This window comes from Panthera leo, chromosome B2 (genome assembly GCF_018350215.1).
Source record: "Panthera leo isolate Ple1 chromosome B2, P.leo_Ple1_pat1.1, whole genome shotgun sequence".
NCBI classification, from domain to species: domain Eukaryota; kingdom Metazoa; phylum Chordata; class Mammalia; order Carnivora; family Felidae; genus Panthera; species Panthera leo.
This window is the reverse complement of record NC_056683.1, coordinates 147,676,559-147,694,565: the sequence shown is the minus strand read 5'-3', so window position 1 is coordinate 147,694,565 and position 18,007 is coordinate 147,676,559. Positions and strand designations below refer to the sequence as shown.

Sequence of the window (18,007 nt, the reverse complement as noted above, 5' to 3'; positions counted from 1 at the left end):
TGGCTTTGTTAATTATAGTCCCCAGCTGCACATTAGATCCCCAGAACTTATAGCGATATGTTTGTACGCTGACCCCCTCCCCCGCCAGCTTCTGGCGACCCCCATGCCAGTCTGTATTTCTTTGAGTTTGGCTTCTTTAGGTTCTGCCTATAAATGACATCGTACAGTATTTGTCTTCCTCTGTCTGCCTTATTTAAGTTAATACAACATCCTCAAGGTCCATCTGTCTTGTCACAAAAGGCAGTTTCCTTCTTTTATGGCTGAGTAATATTCCTGTGTGTGTGTGTGTGTGTGTGTGTGTGTGTGTGTGTGTGGTGTGTGTGCGCGCGCGTGTGTGTGTTAACACCCCACCTTCTTGATTCATTCATCTGCTGTTGGACGGTTAGGTTGTGTCCATGGCCTGGTTGTTGGGAACGATGCTGCAGTGAACGTAGGGATGCCAACATCTCGTCAAGACAGGGAGTGGATTTCCGTCAGGTGTATACCCGGACGTGGGGTTGCTGTCGTCTGAGGAGCCTCCATACTGTTTCCCACAGTGGCTGTACCCAGTTACAGTCCCACCAGCAGTGCACAAGTGTTCCCCTTTTCCCACAAAAATGCCGACACTTGTTATTTCTTGTCGTGGTGATGGTCCTTCTCACATGTGCGGTGATACCTCATTGTGGTTTCGATGGCGTTTCCCCGATGATGAGTGATGTTGAGCATCTTTTCTTTTCTTTTTGATTCTAGTGTAATTAACATACAGTGTTGTGTTAGTTTCAGGCGTACAGTGTGACAATTCACCGGTTCCGTGCGTTTTTCAGTGCTCATCACCACACGTGTCCTCCTCACCCGATTTCTCCGTCTCCCCCCCCGGCGACCACCAGTTTGTGGCCTGTATTTACCAGTCTGTTTTTTGGCCTCTCTTTCCTTTGTTTGCTCATTTGATTTGTTACTTAAATCTGCATGTGAGAGATCACGTGGTGTTTGTTTTTCTCTGAGCATCTTTTCGTGTATCTGGCGATCATTTTTACGTGCTCTTTGGAAAAATGTCTGTTCAGGTCCTTTGCTCATTTTTTAATCAGATTGTTTTTTTTTTTTTTGTTCTGTTTTTGAACTATATGAATCCTTATATGTTTTGGATATTAATCCCTTATCAACTAGTTTGCAAATATTTTCTCTTACGCATAGGCTGCCTTTTTATTTTGCTGATGGTTTTTTTTTTTTTTTCCCCCCCGGTGCAGGAGGTTTTGAGTTTGAGTTTGAGATCGTCCTGCTTACTTTTCCTTCTGTTGCTTGTGCTTTGGGTGTCATTTCCATCAAATCATTGTCAAGACCAATGTCAAGGAGCTTTTTCCATGTTTTCTTCTAGGAGTTTTATGGTTTCAGGTCGTATTTTATTTTATTTGAGAGAGAGAACAAGCTGGGGAAAGGGGCCATGGAAGGGAGAAAGAGCGAGAATGAGAGCGAGCAAGAGAGAGAGAGAGAGAGAGAGAGAGAGAGAGAGAGAGAATCCCAAGCAGGCTCCACGCTCAGCACGGAGCCTGATGCAGGGCTCAGGCCCATGACCTTGGGATCATGACCAGAGCTGAAATAGAGTCGGATGCTTAACCAAGTGAGCTACCCAGGCACCCCAGCTTCAGGTCTTCTTTTAAGTCTTTATTACGTTTTGAGTTCATTTTTGTTCGTGGTGTAAAATAAGGATCCGATTTTATTCTTCTGTGGGTGGTTCTTCAGTTTTCCCAGCACTACTTGTTGAAGAGGCTGTCTTGTCCCCTCCAGTCTTGGAGGCTCCCTTGTCAGTTATGAGTTGAGTGTGTATGTGAAGGTCTATTTCTGGGCTCTCGCTGCCAGGACCATACAGTTTTGATTACTATAAATTTGCAGTTAAGTTTGAAATCGTCATTGTTGTATTCTCTCAACATTCCGTGAGGCTCGGCACGGTCTTTTGTGGGTCAACGTGATTTTTAGGATTGTTTTCCTTTTTCTGGGGAAAATAATAAGGCCTCTGTTCTTACTTTCCTACCTGTTTTTCCTCCTTGGTTGAAAACAGTGACATCATTGGCTGTGGGGCTTGACAAAATCCAGAGAAGCATCTAATCTACGTGTTTTGTTATAACTTTGGAGTCATGTCAGTGATACTGAAAACCATTGACATCTGGCACGTGATAACCTTTATTTATGGCATGGAAAGGATTTTGCCTTTTTCATTAAAGAAGCCCAAAGAAGAAATTACCTTTAGAGCCCATTATCCCTTCCCTTTTTTGATAAAGGGGTAGAAGAAACTGCTCTATAAAGCCTTATATTCTTAAGCTCATGCGTAGTAGCACTTTGTGGGGAAACGCATGGATATAAAGGGTTCCGTGTTGCACTATTCACAAGGATATATTTCCTGACCTGGTGTTACAGTCTAGGTGGACTGGGGGATGTCACAATTAGAAAGCATATTCAAAACATAAAGACGTTCTAATTTTTCAGAAAACCCTGTAGACCGTAAACTGTTTGGATGGAAAAAGAAACAGGAAACAGTGCTAGAGAAAGAGAGACTCTCATCTGGTCTCAAGGAAGATTGGGAACTTGAGTAGGAGCAGTGGGCTGCCGGGAGGAGGGGTCTTTTCCTTGGACCCTTGGACACAGGCCTGGACGCACCTTGCGGGACGTGATCTTGCAGGACTCGGCACGGCTTCGAGCACACACATCGGCACTTCTGGGAGGTCACATCAAGACAAAGAATGACTCGCTGGTTAATTCATTTAATGACCGTGGTCCTGTGCCGGGCGCTCCCGAGACGGTTTTTGTAACTTTCGTAACTTGCGAGGGTGACTCCGGGACGCAGCGTGAGGTCATACTCACGGTTAAGATTTCTTACGGCAAAAGGGCAGACGATGCAACATCGGCAAGGGGAAGGTGCACGAGGCCACGACCCGGGAGACCTGGCCTGTGCGGCCAGCAGTCCTCTCTCAGGGACGTCACGGGGAGCTCGGATTCCTCAGCAACAATTGTGACAACACATGTAAAGTGCCGTCTACCAGGAGGACTCAACAGAGACTTGGGACTCCGTGTTTTTCCTGGGGCTGGTCGCATAGGCACCCTCCCCCCGGCACTGTCCACACCTGCGGACTCCTGGAAGGAGAACGGGTGTTGGGCATCAACTGTGCTGTCCACACCGGCGTCCCGGGCACGGGGGCCCTCGGTGCTGCTCCAGAGCCGCGTTCTCGGGGCCCGCCGGCGGCCTCTAGGACGGGAGCGGTCTCGGGCCCCCCGTGTTGTCTTTTCCGCACAGAGCCCGGGACCGTGCTGCGTGGACAGCGGTGGACGGTCAGGGTCCGGGGGCCGTGCCGCGTAGCTGACGTCGGAACATCAGTCCCTGCCCTCGTGGAGCTGGTTGTCTCCTTGGAGAGGCTGCAGCTTATAAGATCACGCTAACCGAAAGGAGGGTTCCAGCGTGGGCCGAGGCCTCGGAGTGTCAGAGCGACTAGAGGGAGGGCTCATGGAGCAGGGCAGTGGGCGCAGAAGGGGTGCCTAGTGAGAGGTCTCCGGGAAGGTGCCTTTAGACTGGCTGGGTGCCCCTAGCCAGACAGAGAGCACGGCAGGGAAGGGGCCGCACCTGTAAGGAAAGAAGGGAGCGTGGGCGACAGCAGAGGCTCAGATTAGACCAATTTTCAGGGCTAGCCCATGACTCGGGCCGTTTCTGCTCCCAGAATTTCTTCCCACCCTCTTATCAAAGCCTCAGATTGAGCAGTCAGGTGTTTCAATTTATAAATTGAGTTAAAACGTGTGACATAATTGCACATTGGGGGGTGACACTAGTCAGTGGTGATCCTGTTAAAATATATTAAGATCAGACAGGAGAGAACGGAAGACACGGGGCAATTGTGCTTTAAGAGGTGAGTTTTCAGGACGCCCTGGGGTGGGGCTCAGCCACTTTCGGGTCTGACTTCGGCTCCGGTCGTGATCTCACGGTTCCTGAGTTCAGGCCCCGCGTCCGGCACTGTGCTGATGGTGCGGAGCCCGCTTGTCATCCTCTGTCTCCCTCTGTCTCTCTCCCCTCCCCTGCTCACTCGCTCATTTCCCTCAGAAACAAATACACATTAAAAAAGAAAAAGCGCGTTTTTAGGCTTGTTACCTTTGTTCCCACCTCCATTATTGGCCCCATGGCCAGTAGAAAACGGATCCAACTACTTGTCTGTGTTCATTTTCCGCTTTTATAGTGCGAGGGTGACGACCCGTTTACAGGCACACCTCGTTTTATTGTGCCTCACAAAGAATGCGTTTGTTTGTTTGTTTGTTGTACGAGTTGAAGGTTTGTGGCGACGCCGCATCCGCCACGTTTCCCGTTTTTCCGACGGCGCTTGCTCGCTTCGTGTCCCTGTGGCACGTTTTGGCAATTCTTGGCCTACCTCACCCTTTCTCGTTATTATCGTGTTTGTTACGGTGATCAGGATGTTACCGTTGTAACTGTTTCGGGGGCCCCATGGAGGGCGCCTGGGTGCAATGGCCCGCTTACTCGATAACTGCGCTTTCCGACTCCTTCACGGACCAGCCGTTCCCTGTGTGCCCCTCTCTGGGGGCCTCGCGAGCCCCTGAAACACGGCAGGATCGAAATGAGGCCAGGTACCCCACACCCTACGGTGGAGCCCCACGTCCTTCACATCAGAAGGCAGAGACGGTGACGCTTCCTGAGGAAGGCGTGTCAAAAGCTGACAAGGGCCAACAGCTGGGCCTTTCGCATCCACCAGGGAGCCACGTTGTGAAATCAAAAGAAAGGTTCTTGGACGAAACTAAGTGCTGCTCCAGTGAACGTGCAAATGATACGCGAGCGAAGCTGCCTTATTGCTGAAATGGAGAAAGTTTCGTAGCCTGGATAGATGGAGTGAGCCCTGTTTCCCCTAAGCCGAGACCGGCCCAGAGCGAGGCCTTAATTCTCTGGACTTTGCTGAAGGCCGAGAGAGGTGAGGAAGCTGCAGGAGGAGGGTCTGACGCCGGAAGGGCCGGTCCACGAGGCATCGGCAGACAAGCCGACTCCGTGACATCAGAGGTCCAGGTGAGGCGGCAAATCATCCCGAAGATGGAGCGGAGATGATTGACGAAGGTGGCTACGCTAAGTCTAGATTTTCAATGTAGACAAAAGTGCCTTCTGTTGGAGGCAGATGCCATCGTGGACTGTTGTAGCTGAAAGAAGTCAGTGCCCGGCTTCAGGCCGATGCCCGTTTACTGTTCCAGAAATCATAGTGTTGCATTTCCGTTGAGCCTGATGCTCAAGAAGGTCAGGAAAGAGTTTTGTGTTTTTTTTTTTTTTAAGTTCATTTATTTATTGTGAAAGAGACAGAGTGCAAGGGGTGGGGGGAGGGGCAGAGACAAGGAGGCTCTCACGTGGGCTCTGTGCAGAGCCCGACCCGGGGCCTCAAACTCGGGCAAGTGTGAGCTCCTGACCTGAGCTGAAATCAAGAGTCGGATGCTTAACCGACGGAGCCACCCAGGCGTCTCAGGAAAGAATCCTTACGACATTTCGGGGTGCAGTTTAGGGGGACGCCTGGGTGGCTCAGTTGGCTGAGCGTCCGACTTTGGCTCAGGTCATGATCTCACGGTCTGTGAGTTCCAGCCCCGCATCGGGCCCTGTGCTGACAGCTCAGAGCCTGGAGCCCGCTTCGGATTCTGTGTCTCCCTCTCTCTCTGTGCCCCTCCTCTGCTCGTGCCCTGTTTCTCTGTCTCTCAAAAACAAATGAACGTTAAAAAAAGAAAGAAAGAAAGAAAGAAAGAGAGAAAGAGAGAAAGAGAGAAAGAGAGAAAAAGAAAGAAAGAAAGAAAGAAAGAAAGAAAGAAAGAAAGAAAGAAAGAAAGAGAAAGAAAGACACTTCCTAAGGCTGTAGCTGCCGTAGATAGTGATTCCTCTGATGGATGTGGGCAAAGTAAACTAAAAACCCTGTGGAAAGGATTCACCATTCTAGATGCCATGAAGAGTATTCATAGTTCATGAGAAGAGATCAGAATACCAGTCTGATACTGGTATTTAATGGAGTTTGGAAGAAGTCGATCCAACCCTCATAGAGGACTTGGAGGGGTTCAAGACTTCAGTGGAGGCAGTAACTGCAGATATGGTGGAAATAGCAAGAAAACTAGGATTAGAAGCACAGCCTAAAGATGGGACTAAATGGCTGGAGTGTCATGATGAAACTTGAACGGGTGAGGAGTTACTTCTTATGGATGAACAAAGAAAGTGGTTTCTTGAGATGGACCCTACGCCTGGTGAAGATGCTGTGAAGGCTGTTGAAACAACAACAGAGGATTTCGAATATGCTATAAACTTAGTTGATAAAGCAGTGGCAGGTTTGAGAGGATTGACTCAAATGTTTTTGTTGTTGTTGTTGTTTACATTTATTTATTTATTTATTTATTTTTGAGAGACCGGGAGAGACAGCGTGAGCAGGGGAGGGGCAGAGAGAGAGGGAGGCACAGAATCCGAAGCAGGCTCCAGGCTCCGAGCTGTCAGCACAGAGCCCGACGCGGGGCTCGAACTCACGGACCGTGAGATCATGACCTGAGCCAAAGTCGGACGCCTAACCGACTGAGCCACCCACGCGCCCCAGGATTGACTCAAATTTTGAAAGAAGTTCTGTGGGTAGAATGCTATTAAACAGGATCGCGTGCTGCAGAAAAATCATCTGTGAAAGGAAGAGTTCAAGTTCATTGTTATCTTATTTTACATTTGAAATGGACACCAGCGCCCTAGCCTTCAGCGTGCACCGCTCTGATCGGCCAGTGTCCGCCACTGATCGGTCAGCAGCCGTCGAGGTTGAGATACTTGCTTTGTTGTGGCGGTCCGGAACCAAGCCTCGGTCTCTCCAACTTAGGCCTGTAACTACAGCTGAAGAAACAGATCAGATGTTTTCAAATCTGTGATTTCGTCCTAATGCTATTTTTGTTAGTTGCTCACCTACAAGAGATGGCTACTGAACCAATTCTCTGTGAAAATTGTAAACAAAGGGGAACAAATTAAGCCTTTACCCAGTCTTGTTTATTCGAACTAAACAGTTAACAAGGTGACGTTTCTCTTTGTGATATTTCAGTTAATAAATGAAGAACGTATTCCAGAATTAGGAAACCACCGTTTTCAAGCCCTAACCAATTAGGAACTCTTGGATCATAGATGCTGCTGATGTCGCAGACAAGAGAGACAGCCAGATGGTATAAGCCTTTTGACAGAAGAGCACAACACCACTTTGAAACTTGCCTCCCCCCCCCCGCACCCCTCCCCCCCAAATTGAACCTCAGTTTGTCTCTAGATCTAACTTCAGTTTTCAGGAAGTGCAAAGAGCAGATAAACATGCTAAACAGCACCATAGGGACACAGTGAGATGAACACAGACTGTAGAAAAGCATAGAACAAAAGACGTGTTTTCTACAATAATAAATTATAATGGGGACAACAAAATAGATGGGATAAGAGAGACCTCGGGAAAATACCACATGAATCCCGTTCATGAGGTCCCACCCTCATGGCTGAGGCATTTCGCAGAGGCCCCACCCACTAACGCCATCACCTTTGGCAATTAGGGTTTTAACACAGGAGTTTGGAAGTTGGCACACAAACATTCAGACTCTAGGAAGGGTTATTATTTCACTCTTTGGATTATAATCCAGGGCTTTATTTTGCTACTCAAATGGCTCCCTGTTTTAATAATTGGGAACTCTTTCAATCACCTTTTGTATCCTTGACATACCCCATCGTTTTGTGTATACTCCCTTACTTTACGGCTCGTCTTACGTATTTTGTGTACTGCTCCTAGACTCGGCCATTTCTCCAAGGAGCTGTGGTTCCTTTTATTGGGGAGTGGTATTAGAAGCAAAGATCTGGGTGCTACGTGAATGTGTGGGTACTGGCTTATTGTTGCCTCTAGGCCCTCACAGCTAACCTAACAAGCAAATGGATGTATGTCTACTGACCTGAGTGTATATAGAGCATACCTACCAGTATTTGAATGTGTAACCATCTCTGCCTGTGTTCATTTAAGTAGGAGTCCATACTGATGTGTCGAACTCTAATCCGTTATCCCATAGATCATTCTAGACTCCTCCTCTTGCTTACTCTACCGCTGAGAAGCCTCATTCCCACCATGCACTTATTTAATTGTTCAGTTCCGGGATAAACGACTCGTGGGGTGAGAATTGTTAAATTCTACCCACGTGGCATAACTCGATCAACTCGAGTACCTGGACCCCGTGGAATTTCCTTTGGTTTTAGTCTTACAGACTCCGCTCATTGCTGAAGTTACTTAGCTCAGCACCTGATCCCCCCTCCTCCCTTGCTGAGGTTGTTTCATACATTTGTAATGCATTTAGATTCTTTGGCCGTATGCTGCCTCCCATTAGACAGCCTGACTTTTCCAAATGTTTTCTTAAAATTTTACTACACCTGTGAGTTCTGACGAATACGCCCTCCCTCACCATCAGAGTGTCGTGTGGGGTAGTTTTCTCACCCGCAGAGATGCCCTGTGCGTCTTTCTCCCTTCCCTACAGCCCTGGCAGCCGTGGGTCTCTCTTCTCAACGGCTGTAGTTTGGCCTTTTCCACAGCGTCGTATGATTAGAATTACACAACACGCAGCCTTTGCGCACTAGTCCTTTGCACTTAGCAATACGCGTCGAAGCCTAACCCATGTTTTTTCGTGGCTCGTTGGCACGTTTTCTCTTTCGCTGAATAATATCTCATTGTGCGGAGGCGCCACTGCCCTGCTGCAAGACTGTTTCGGCACCTTGCGTTTGGGATGGCGGTGAATAAAGCTGCTGTCCGCGTTCACATGCAGGTTTTGTGGGGACGTCAGTGTCCAGGTCAGCCGGCTAAGCACCTAGTAGTGTGGGTGCCAGGTCACACGCTAAGCTCGTATCTGGCTTTATAAGGAGCTGCCAGTCTTCCAAAGTCATTCCCATTTTGCATTCTCACCAGCAGCGAACGAGGAATGTTAGTGCCCCGTATCCTTGCCAAAAATGATAGTCTGTTTTGCCAACGTTAGCCATTCTCACAGGTGTATATAGTGGGATCTCACTTTTAACCTCACTTCACGAAGGACAGATGGGCATCTTTTCATGTGTTTATTTATCGTATCGGTATCTTTTCCGATGAAATGTCTGTTCAGATCCTCGACTCCGTTTTAATTGGGTTGCCTGTTTTCTTCTTGTCGAGTTCTAAGTGTTCTTTGTATATTTTAGACACAAGCCCTTTAATGTGATACACAAGATAGCAAACAGGATGGGTATCGTAGTTCAGTAAGATGAACGGAGACCACAAGGAGAATGAGTCAGTGCCGACTTTTCTATTTCCGGCCTGGGTCTCTGGGACGCTGGGGAGCACTGGTAGCAGAAAAGAGGAGAGCTGAGAGTTGAAACCACTTTGGGAAGAAGGGGATGGAGGTGACTCAGTTTTAAGTCCAGATGGAAGAATGTCCGGGGACCAGAGATCAAAAATACATTAGGATTCCTGCTTCACATTTTGCTGTCATCGTCCTAGATGAGCGAGGAGAAAGCGGAAGTAAGGAGCAGATAGGAAGTTGGGACAAGAACAGTCACAAAAGTGATGAAGTTTTAGGAAGGAAGCAAGTGTCAGACATGAACCGCTGTGAAGGACCGAAGGACACCGTTGAAGAGAGTGTGAAATTTGCATTGTGTGTCTTCTTGGAGGTCAAGTCAGCCGTCCGTTCACTTCAACGTCCTGTGCCTTTTGTACCTGGGGACTGTGATTTATTCTGTCAGGAGAGCCCCCTCTCACTTTATTGAGTCTTATCTTCAGCACCTGGTAGAACTTCTCAAACTGAATTTTACACCACAGGGGCTCTTTTGCCCCCTGGCCAGACAGGGTCCGAGTTTTCTTTTGTCTAATACAACTGTGTAATTATACATCCGTAGCTATCCGTCTGTCTGTAGCGTAAATTGACTGTTTTAGTAGTGAATTCATTGAAGAAATTATTTGCCTTCTCGACTATACCATTCTCTCGAAGCATCGAAGCATCGTAGGGGTTGTGACTTTAGTCCCCAGCAGAATTAATTAACACATGTTAATTCTGTGGCTGGTCTGATGTCGGGAACAGGCAGCTTATTCCCTGGAGTCATAAGGATATGCTTCCTTTTCTTCTTTTGGTCACCGAAAGTACAATTTTCTATTTCCTTTTTTATCTGACTGTCCCTAAGGATGGTAATTTATTGAGTAATTCACAGAGGGGACACGGTAGTGAAAAATAATTGCCGTCACAGATTTACAATTATTGATAGCCTGTCTGTGATTTGGAGTTGGTTGATGAATGGCGTACCGGCACGAAGCACCAGTCTCACAACACACGATTTTGTATGTTCAGCGTGAAAATTTGCAAAAGCGCTTTGCCTGAAAATCCCGTGTGTATAGTCAACAGTTGTTGTTATCAGACCGAAAATTGATTTCACTGACACTGACCACATAACATGGAATAGCAGGGAACGGTTGTTGATCATCCTGAGCTGATTGTTGTTAATACCATTGGATTTCGGGCCCCTGAGAGAAAGGATACTTTGTGCTGCGAACAACGAAAGATGTGAATTTGTGCCGCGAACACCTTTTTAGCACCTCAACCGTACCAGCATATTATATTCTCCTGTTCACTTCCCCTCCTAGAGTCTCACTCACCTTGAGTGTTGGAAGCAGTGGTTACTATTTCCAGAAAGATCTGAGTGCTTGGTAAGGCTTCCCTGCACAGCACGGGAGCACAGTGCCGGCCCAAGTACACACTGAAAGGTGCTGTTGGAAAGCAGCTGTGTAATGTGATGTAACGTCTGTAGCTTAAAAAAATTGTTTTTAATGTTTATTTATTTTTGAGAGAGAGAGAGAGAGAGAGACAGAGCACGAGCAAGGGAGGGGCAGAGAGAGGGAGACACAGAACCCGAAGCAGGCTCCAGGCTCCGAGCTGTCAGCACAGAGCCCAGCGCGGGGCTCGAACTCAGGAACTGTGAGATCATGACCTGAGCTGAAGTCAGACGCTTACCCGACTGAGCTGCCCAGGCGCCCCATGTCTGTAGTTTCAAGTTGCTGAAGTTTTAACTTTTGCCATTTTTACTCTTTTTTTTTTTTTATACTGGCAAAATATACATAACCTAAAACTTGCCATTTTGAACATTTCAAATGTATAATTCATCGGCATTAATTATACTCCCCGTGTGTACTGTGACCATGACCTCTGTCGACTTCTACAACTTTGCCTTCCCTGGAAACCGATTAAGTAGCAAATTCCCCATCCTCCCCTCCCTCAGTCCCTGGTAACTCCTAATCTGCTTTGTCTCTGCGAATTTGCCTGTTCTAGGTAGTTCATAGAAGTGGAAACAGAGGATATCTCTCCTTTGTGTTTGGGTTTTTTTATTTACCCTACTGTGTTCGGGGTTTCCCCTGTGTTGTAACATGTATCAGGACTTAAATCCTCTTTGCGGATGAATAATATTCCATGTATGTGTACACATCTTTATGTTCTTTTTATGTTGCAGGTCAATCTTAGCATAACGGGCCATTTTTCTGTATGTTTGATGCTCACAGAGGTGTCATCCAGGTTAATGTTAGTCTTTTTAATTCTTTCACAGGTCTGACAGATGAAAAAGTGAAGGCGTATCTTTCCCTTCATCCCCAGGTGTTGGATGAGTTTGTATCTGAAAGTGTTAGTGCTGAGACCGTAGAAAAATGGCTCAAGAGGAAAAACAACAAACCAGAAGGTAAGATCTCATTCGGATCGAGCGGGGATTGTTTTCTAGTCTACGGCGACAAAAACAAGCGAACAAAACCGAGTGTTTAGTACATGCTAGAAAGTATAAAGTAGACAGAATTAGCATTTTTCACTCTGTAAAAGTTTTACTGTGTTTCAAAAGATAAAAGAAGTTAGAATGAGAGGAAATAAATCCACTGAAGTAAGATCCTTGGCTACAAAAGCTTGGCAAAGGACTTGTGAAAATTTATTTGGATATGACATGTTGAAAATGCAGAAGGTAATATTAGCCTTGATTTTGTTCAGCAATTATTATTAGTGATTATACAAATATTCTTTATATTTCAAAAACGTATTTGTATTACTGCATTTTGCAAAGAGAAATCATTAAATAATTTTCACGTGGACACAGTAGGAAGAGAACTCCTGACTTTGCATTAGACATTTTGTTCACACTCATGAACTTAAGATGCTGTTATATTTATGACAAAAGAAATGTGGACTCAAAAGGGATGGGAAGTGAAATAAATTTCCTCCCAAGTTGAACATGTGTTAATATATTGGATTTGAATATTGTAGCATAGTTTTAAATGAATTTATGTTTGGCCAAATAAGACTTCGTGTTTCCCAGAATGTTCTTCTTATAGTAGAAATTTATATAACATATGATTTCGACTCTATGAAGAACTTTTATGTTAGAAACAAATATATGCTATTTTTCTGGAAATTTATTTAGTGTAACAGAATGCCATAATTAAAGCTTATAAATGATCACTATTAAGATGTTATGTTGTTAGATCTGTGGTCCTCGTAGGCTCCTTGGGCTGAGTTTCCTCTAATTTTCAAAGTTTCTATAATTTTCTTGCAGAGTTTTTTTAATAAAGAAACCTTTACAAAAGAGAGCTTTTGACATTGAAACACAAATTAGATTTTAAAGTACATGTACGTGAGTCTGTGTATGTGTGTGTGGATTGAGAGGGAGAGAGAAATAGAAATAAATTGCAGAAACAAATGTAGCATTTTTTTTTTTCCAAAGCAATCACAGCTTTTAATAGAACAAAGCTTGATGTGGCATATTCAGCTATAACATACCTCAGACGTTTGGAAGCAGTCTGAGATGTTTGACGCTTTGAACGTATGACTGAGTTGTGCTTAAGGCACCTCATATAAAGATGCAGATTTCATCAACTTGCTATATAATGATGGATAATAATATAGTGCCAGAATAAGGGATGTTTACGAGATGGGAAATTGAGTATAGGGCTCAGAAGATGACAAATTTTGCGTCGCGTCTTAGTGTTACAGTGATGTTGTTAAACGACCCTTAGATTTTTGTAACTATTTGGATGTGCCATTCCGTGTCTTTCAAATCTGTTTTCTGTACTAGTCAATCCAATACTACTTTGAACTGTTGAGTACATCCACTCAAGAGGTAAATGATTATTGAGAATAGCAGAGTGGAGCTGAAGCAGTGCTCCCTTGTACCTGAAGGCAAAATTGTCCTTACACAGAGGCCATCTCGCTTGGTGGCCCCCGGAGGGCTCAGGACCACTGCTGGGATCAGGAACCAAGAGAAGCTGAATGCGTGTGACCTGGGGCTTCCCTCTAGCGGTGGGGCCCCTGCAGACAGGCTGCGCGCAGCTTAGGGTGGAGACACTGCAAAGGAACCTTTAATGGTACGCCTGCCGGTGGGCGGGCGGCTGGGCCCCTGCACCCCTTCCAACAGGGAGAACCATCTCGGGACTCAGGACGCAGCCCCTGCAGCCCCTGGCAACCCAGGTTTAGCGCTAGCCCTGTGGGCGTGGCTTGAGGACAGCCCCGCCCACTTTTGCCGAACTACTGAAAGCCAGTTCCGGGTCCTCGTGTCTTGTGTGTGATTCTGGATTAAGGCTGAAGCCTGTGTCTCTTCTCCATCGCGCCCTCACTCTTTTTAAAATTTTGTGTTCTCCTCAACGAGGCCTTCGTCTCCTTCCAAGGGGCTTCGTGGGAAATGCTCGGAGGAAGGACATTTTTGTGGAGAGGGCTTTTGGGGGGGGGGGGGGCGGTATTTCTGTTTCCACGCCAGACCCGGGAACAGAAAGCGTGAGAGACAGAAGTTCTGGGAGAATATTCTTGAAAGTCGGGCCTGTCCGGATTGTTTCCCTTTGTGTCAGTTTAGTGAGAGACAGCGGTCGCAGGGAAACCGTGCTTTATGCACAAGGACTCGGTAAACGCTCACGTAGCTTATTTTTCAACCACGGATAAGCCGGCCTCGTGTGGAAATGGTCTACACCACGGGGAGGTCACGTGAAGGTGTACGGTACTCCGTTCCGAGAAAGGCCATCTGGGAAATTTCAGATTTAAGCGAATGAGTGAATAACAGATGACGTTTGCTTCTCCCCCGTCCGGCTGGCACGCTGCTTGCAAGCGGTTTTGTCGTCATGACGTCACGATGACGTCACGCTGTCCAAACCGCTGGCGTTCCTTCGTGCACGTGCTGTTCTCTCGAGCGCCTTGCTCGTGCGGTGCTCAGAGAAGCCGAAGACGGAGTGGGGGGCCGATTGCCCCGCGGCGGTGCTCCCCGTGCACCGGCTCTGCGTGACCAGGGCGGCTGTAGCGTCCGGGGGTTTTGCGGGTGTTGACCGTCCACGTCTGCCGGCAGCGAGCAAGGCTTACGTGGCCGCCTTCCCTTGCTGGGGATCGAGGGTGATCCCCGGGCGGTACCGGTGAGCCCTTGGGGGGCACTGGCCGCGGGAGTCGCAGTTACTTGTGTATCCCTCGCCGGCAGCACCCCCGATGCAGCGGGGAGGGGCGCTCTAAACGTCTTGAAGGAACGAACAAAGGGTTGGATTCTCAACCTCCAAGTGGCCACCAGTTGTCAGTATTGTGCCCGGAAGCAGAACCACTTTCATGCTCTTCCTGTCTCCCCCTGCTCGCTGGAAAGCTTCCAGAGGGAAGGGATTCTATACTGTGATTGGTAAATCCCGCCCGGTGCGTTGTCTTTTCGTGTAGGTAGCAAACTGTGTAAAGCGCTATTGAGATTCTAGATGGTTAGGTTTCCGGGGAGTTGGTGCTCAGACCAGTCGAAGAGAGTCGTTAAGTTTCTGCCTCCTTCCGGTTAGTCTGACCGAGGCTGGACACAGTCCAGGCCCGGGGGGCTCTGAGCCAGATGGTCTGCAGAGGGGTCCGCCCCACAGCCAATCGCTCTGCTTTGTGTTGGCAGAGAAGGGGGTTGGGGAAAGCCGAACCCCCCAGTGTCTTCAGAGATTGACATTTTCAGAGTCTGTACTGTTACTGTTCTCAGTTTGATTTCCCTGCTTTCATAACATTTGCATTTTAAATGCGCAGAGTTCTATCTGTACTTGTGAGGCAAATTGCCTTTTGGAGGCGGACCTCGGATCCAAAATCCCAAACAGTTGGTTTTCAAGGGATGCCGGGAATTGGCGGTAGGGGTTCTTTCTTTTAAAACTTTAGGTTCTCATTTAGAGAGTGCATAAATATTCCCTGAAAGTATCGGGGACTGTACCCGTAACTCACAGCCATACTTTGATTTGGGAAAACTTTCAGGAAGAAAACAAAGTTACCTAGGTCATGAATTGGGTTGTTTTACTAAATTTTGTACTTCATGTTAATTTTTACGCACGGGAAATTTGACAGGCCCAGCCGGTACTCATCAAGATTCCGATTACTAAACTATTTAACGTCTCCACAAGTATCAAGGCAGAACTATCAAAGTGATAAATCAACGTTAGGATACGATGAAGATCCTACCCTTTGCATTTCCGGTGGGAAGGTTCCAAGACAGAACACAGTTTGACGTCCCTAATGCCATTTCAGTATTTCAGTTATGCTCGGGAAGAATCCTGAATTCTTGGACTCTCAGCGATGTCCCCTTTTGGCTTCTAATGTAAAAAGCTTAGTTCTACGTTAGTAAAAACGTACGTACAGTCAGTATGACTGTATTTGGCATCTCCTGGTATCAGAATAATATTTAAAATACATGGGCTTTGTTTAAAACCCCCAAAACGTAACTGTGATATTCATATTCTAAAGGGAAGCTTTTTGGTATTCAAGAGGGCGATTGATTGAACCCAAGTCATTTAAGAATCATGAGTAGCAGTGTCTTTTATGTCCAAGAATTTGTTACTACTGTGTTTATATGTCTGAAATATTAAATAGCAGACCATCTCCCCGTCAGGGTACCCGTACATGTCCAATAATTAATAATGAAAACATTGGTGCTGTCAGCTGCCTTAAATATTTTCAACAAATACATGAATGGCTTCCTTTTTTTTTTACTCAGAGGATGGAGTTACTCCATATTTTTCACCTCTCCATGATTCTAGAGATGGAACAATTTTCATTCAAATAAAACTACTAAATACTTCTTACCTAGAATTAGTGAGATTTCCATCCTGTCCCCTAAACCCACTATATGCAGCCTGGAATGCAGATTCAGGAGCATTAGTCCTGCTTAGCGTGTAACAGATGGTTTCTGTGCTAGTGTTTATAATGTCGTGGGATATTAAATTAATGGGGCATGAATTAGTTTGCCAAGGCATGCAATGTTGGAAGGTTTTAGTAAGTAGGACACTAATAAATTATGTGTTAACTATTAGTCCATATCATGAGTCAGGAAAAACCCACATCATTGAAATGGTTCACTTGGAACTTCATTTTGTGCACTTTCTTCTCCTTGAAATTGCTTTGTGTCGATTATGGAAGTTACGTCTTCACGTAGAAATTTCATATCTCAGTCTTTTTATTTTCTTTTTTGGAATGGAAACAAAATGTGTTGAATGCCTTGATTTGCATTATAAATAATCATAAGTTCACAATCTGGTTACTAGAAGGGGGATAAAGTTCATTTGCAAAGAGTTACTTGATGTATCCCATTAATTCTGTTAATTGTTCATCTTAGTGCAAAGGTGTATCTTTAATATATTCTTTTTGAGAGTGTTTGGGCTCTGGAGCAATCTCATCAAGTTGATTGGGATTTTGATAATTTTAAAGATGAATTCAGGTCATCACACATTGTTAGTGATTATGAAACTAGTTCCAATAATTTTAGTAGCTTTGTTACAAGCTAGATTGATTTCAGAAGCAGTTTTTGCAGTATCTGTAAAGTTCCTACCACCGGCAGCCATTATTTGTACATTCGACATCATTACTGCATTTCCCCGGCAGAAATTTTGTTTAGAAGTGATTCTAATGAACGAGAATGTTATGAGATAGCGGATTTTTGAAAGTACTTTATTTTCATCGGTGTTTCTTTGAGTAAAAATCGTATTTTCTGATGGTCCATGTAATAGAAAAGGATGTTGAATTAAAATCATCGCATCTGCTTAACAGAATGTATTTCAACATTTAAGTTGATGTTTTACTTACCACAGGTTTTTAAAACTCAAATGAAAACTGGTGAGAGATGAGTGGTATAACCATTTCTCATTTTTTGAATCTACTTTTTTTTTTTTTTTAATTTTTTTTTTCAACGTTTTTTATTTATTTTTGGGACAGAGAGAGACAGAGCATGAACGGGGGAGGGGCAGAGAGAGAGGGAGACACAGAATCGGAAACAGGCTCCAGGCTCCGAGCCATCAGCCCAGAGCCCGACGCGGGGCTCGAACTCACGGACCGCGAGATCGTGACCTGGCTGAAGTCGGACGCTTAACCGACTGCGCCACCCAGGCGCCCCTTGAATCTACTTTTTAAAAGCTGCCCGAACGTTTCACAGTGATCTAGATTATTTGATTGAAGATTGAATAATAATTTCTAGTTGAGTGGCCAAGTTGTAGCTGGAATGTGAGCAGATACTACTCATTTCCCTAGCCAGTGATTCAGTATGCCGATTAGCACGTATTTCTTGAGGGGCTCTTGGGTGGCTCAGTCGGTTAAGAGTCTGCCTCTTGATTTCGTCTCAGGTCATGATCTTGGTTAGAGCCTGCTTGGGATTCTGTCTCTTCCTTTCCCTCTGCCCCTCTCTCATGCTTGTGTTCTCTTTCTCTCGAATGAATGAATGAATGAATGAATGAATGAAAGAAAGAAATCCTGAGTACCTACTATGGGAACGTAATTAGAGAACAAGGGCTAAAAACTTGCTCCCTCGAAGGTCACTTTCTGATAGGAGAACACAGATAATAAACACGTAATCAGAGAATAAGATCGTTTCAGGATTTGTTGGTGTGGATGTTGGAAAACATGTAGCCCAATGTCTAGCAAACAGAAATGTTTACTAGAAATAAATTTGCTCGAGATTTTAAGATGCACATCGTTTGCTTTTAGGCAGTCAGGTGGGGCCTGTGGATTAAGCAGATGCATCTATTTGCCGTGTCCCGGGGTC

General features: G+C 45.8%; 1 protein-coding gene across 3 annotated transcripts in view; it reads left to right on the top strand.

Annotated features, from left to right (window-relative positions):
- The window catches only part of PDE10A (phosphodiesterase 10A), a 339,438-nt gene that overhangs the window by 150,520 nt on the left and 170,911 nt on the right, over nucleotides 1–18,007 (top strand). For all 3 annotated transcript variants that reach the window (XM_042940270.1, XM_042940269.1, XM_042940272.1), the window contains exon 2: nucleotides 11,570–11,698. In XM_042940270.1, the coding sequence (XP_042796204.1) occupies nucleotides 11,570–11,698 (129 nt within the window). The remainder of the gene's footprint in view (nucleotides 1–11,569; nucleotides 11,699–18,007) is intronic.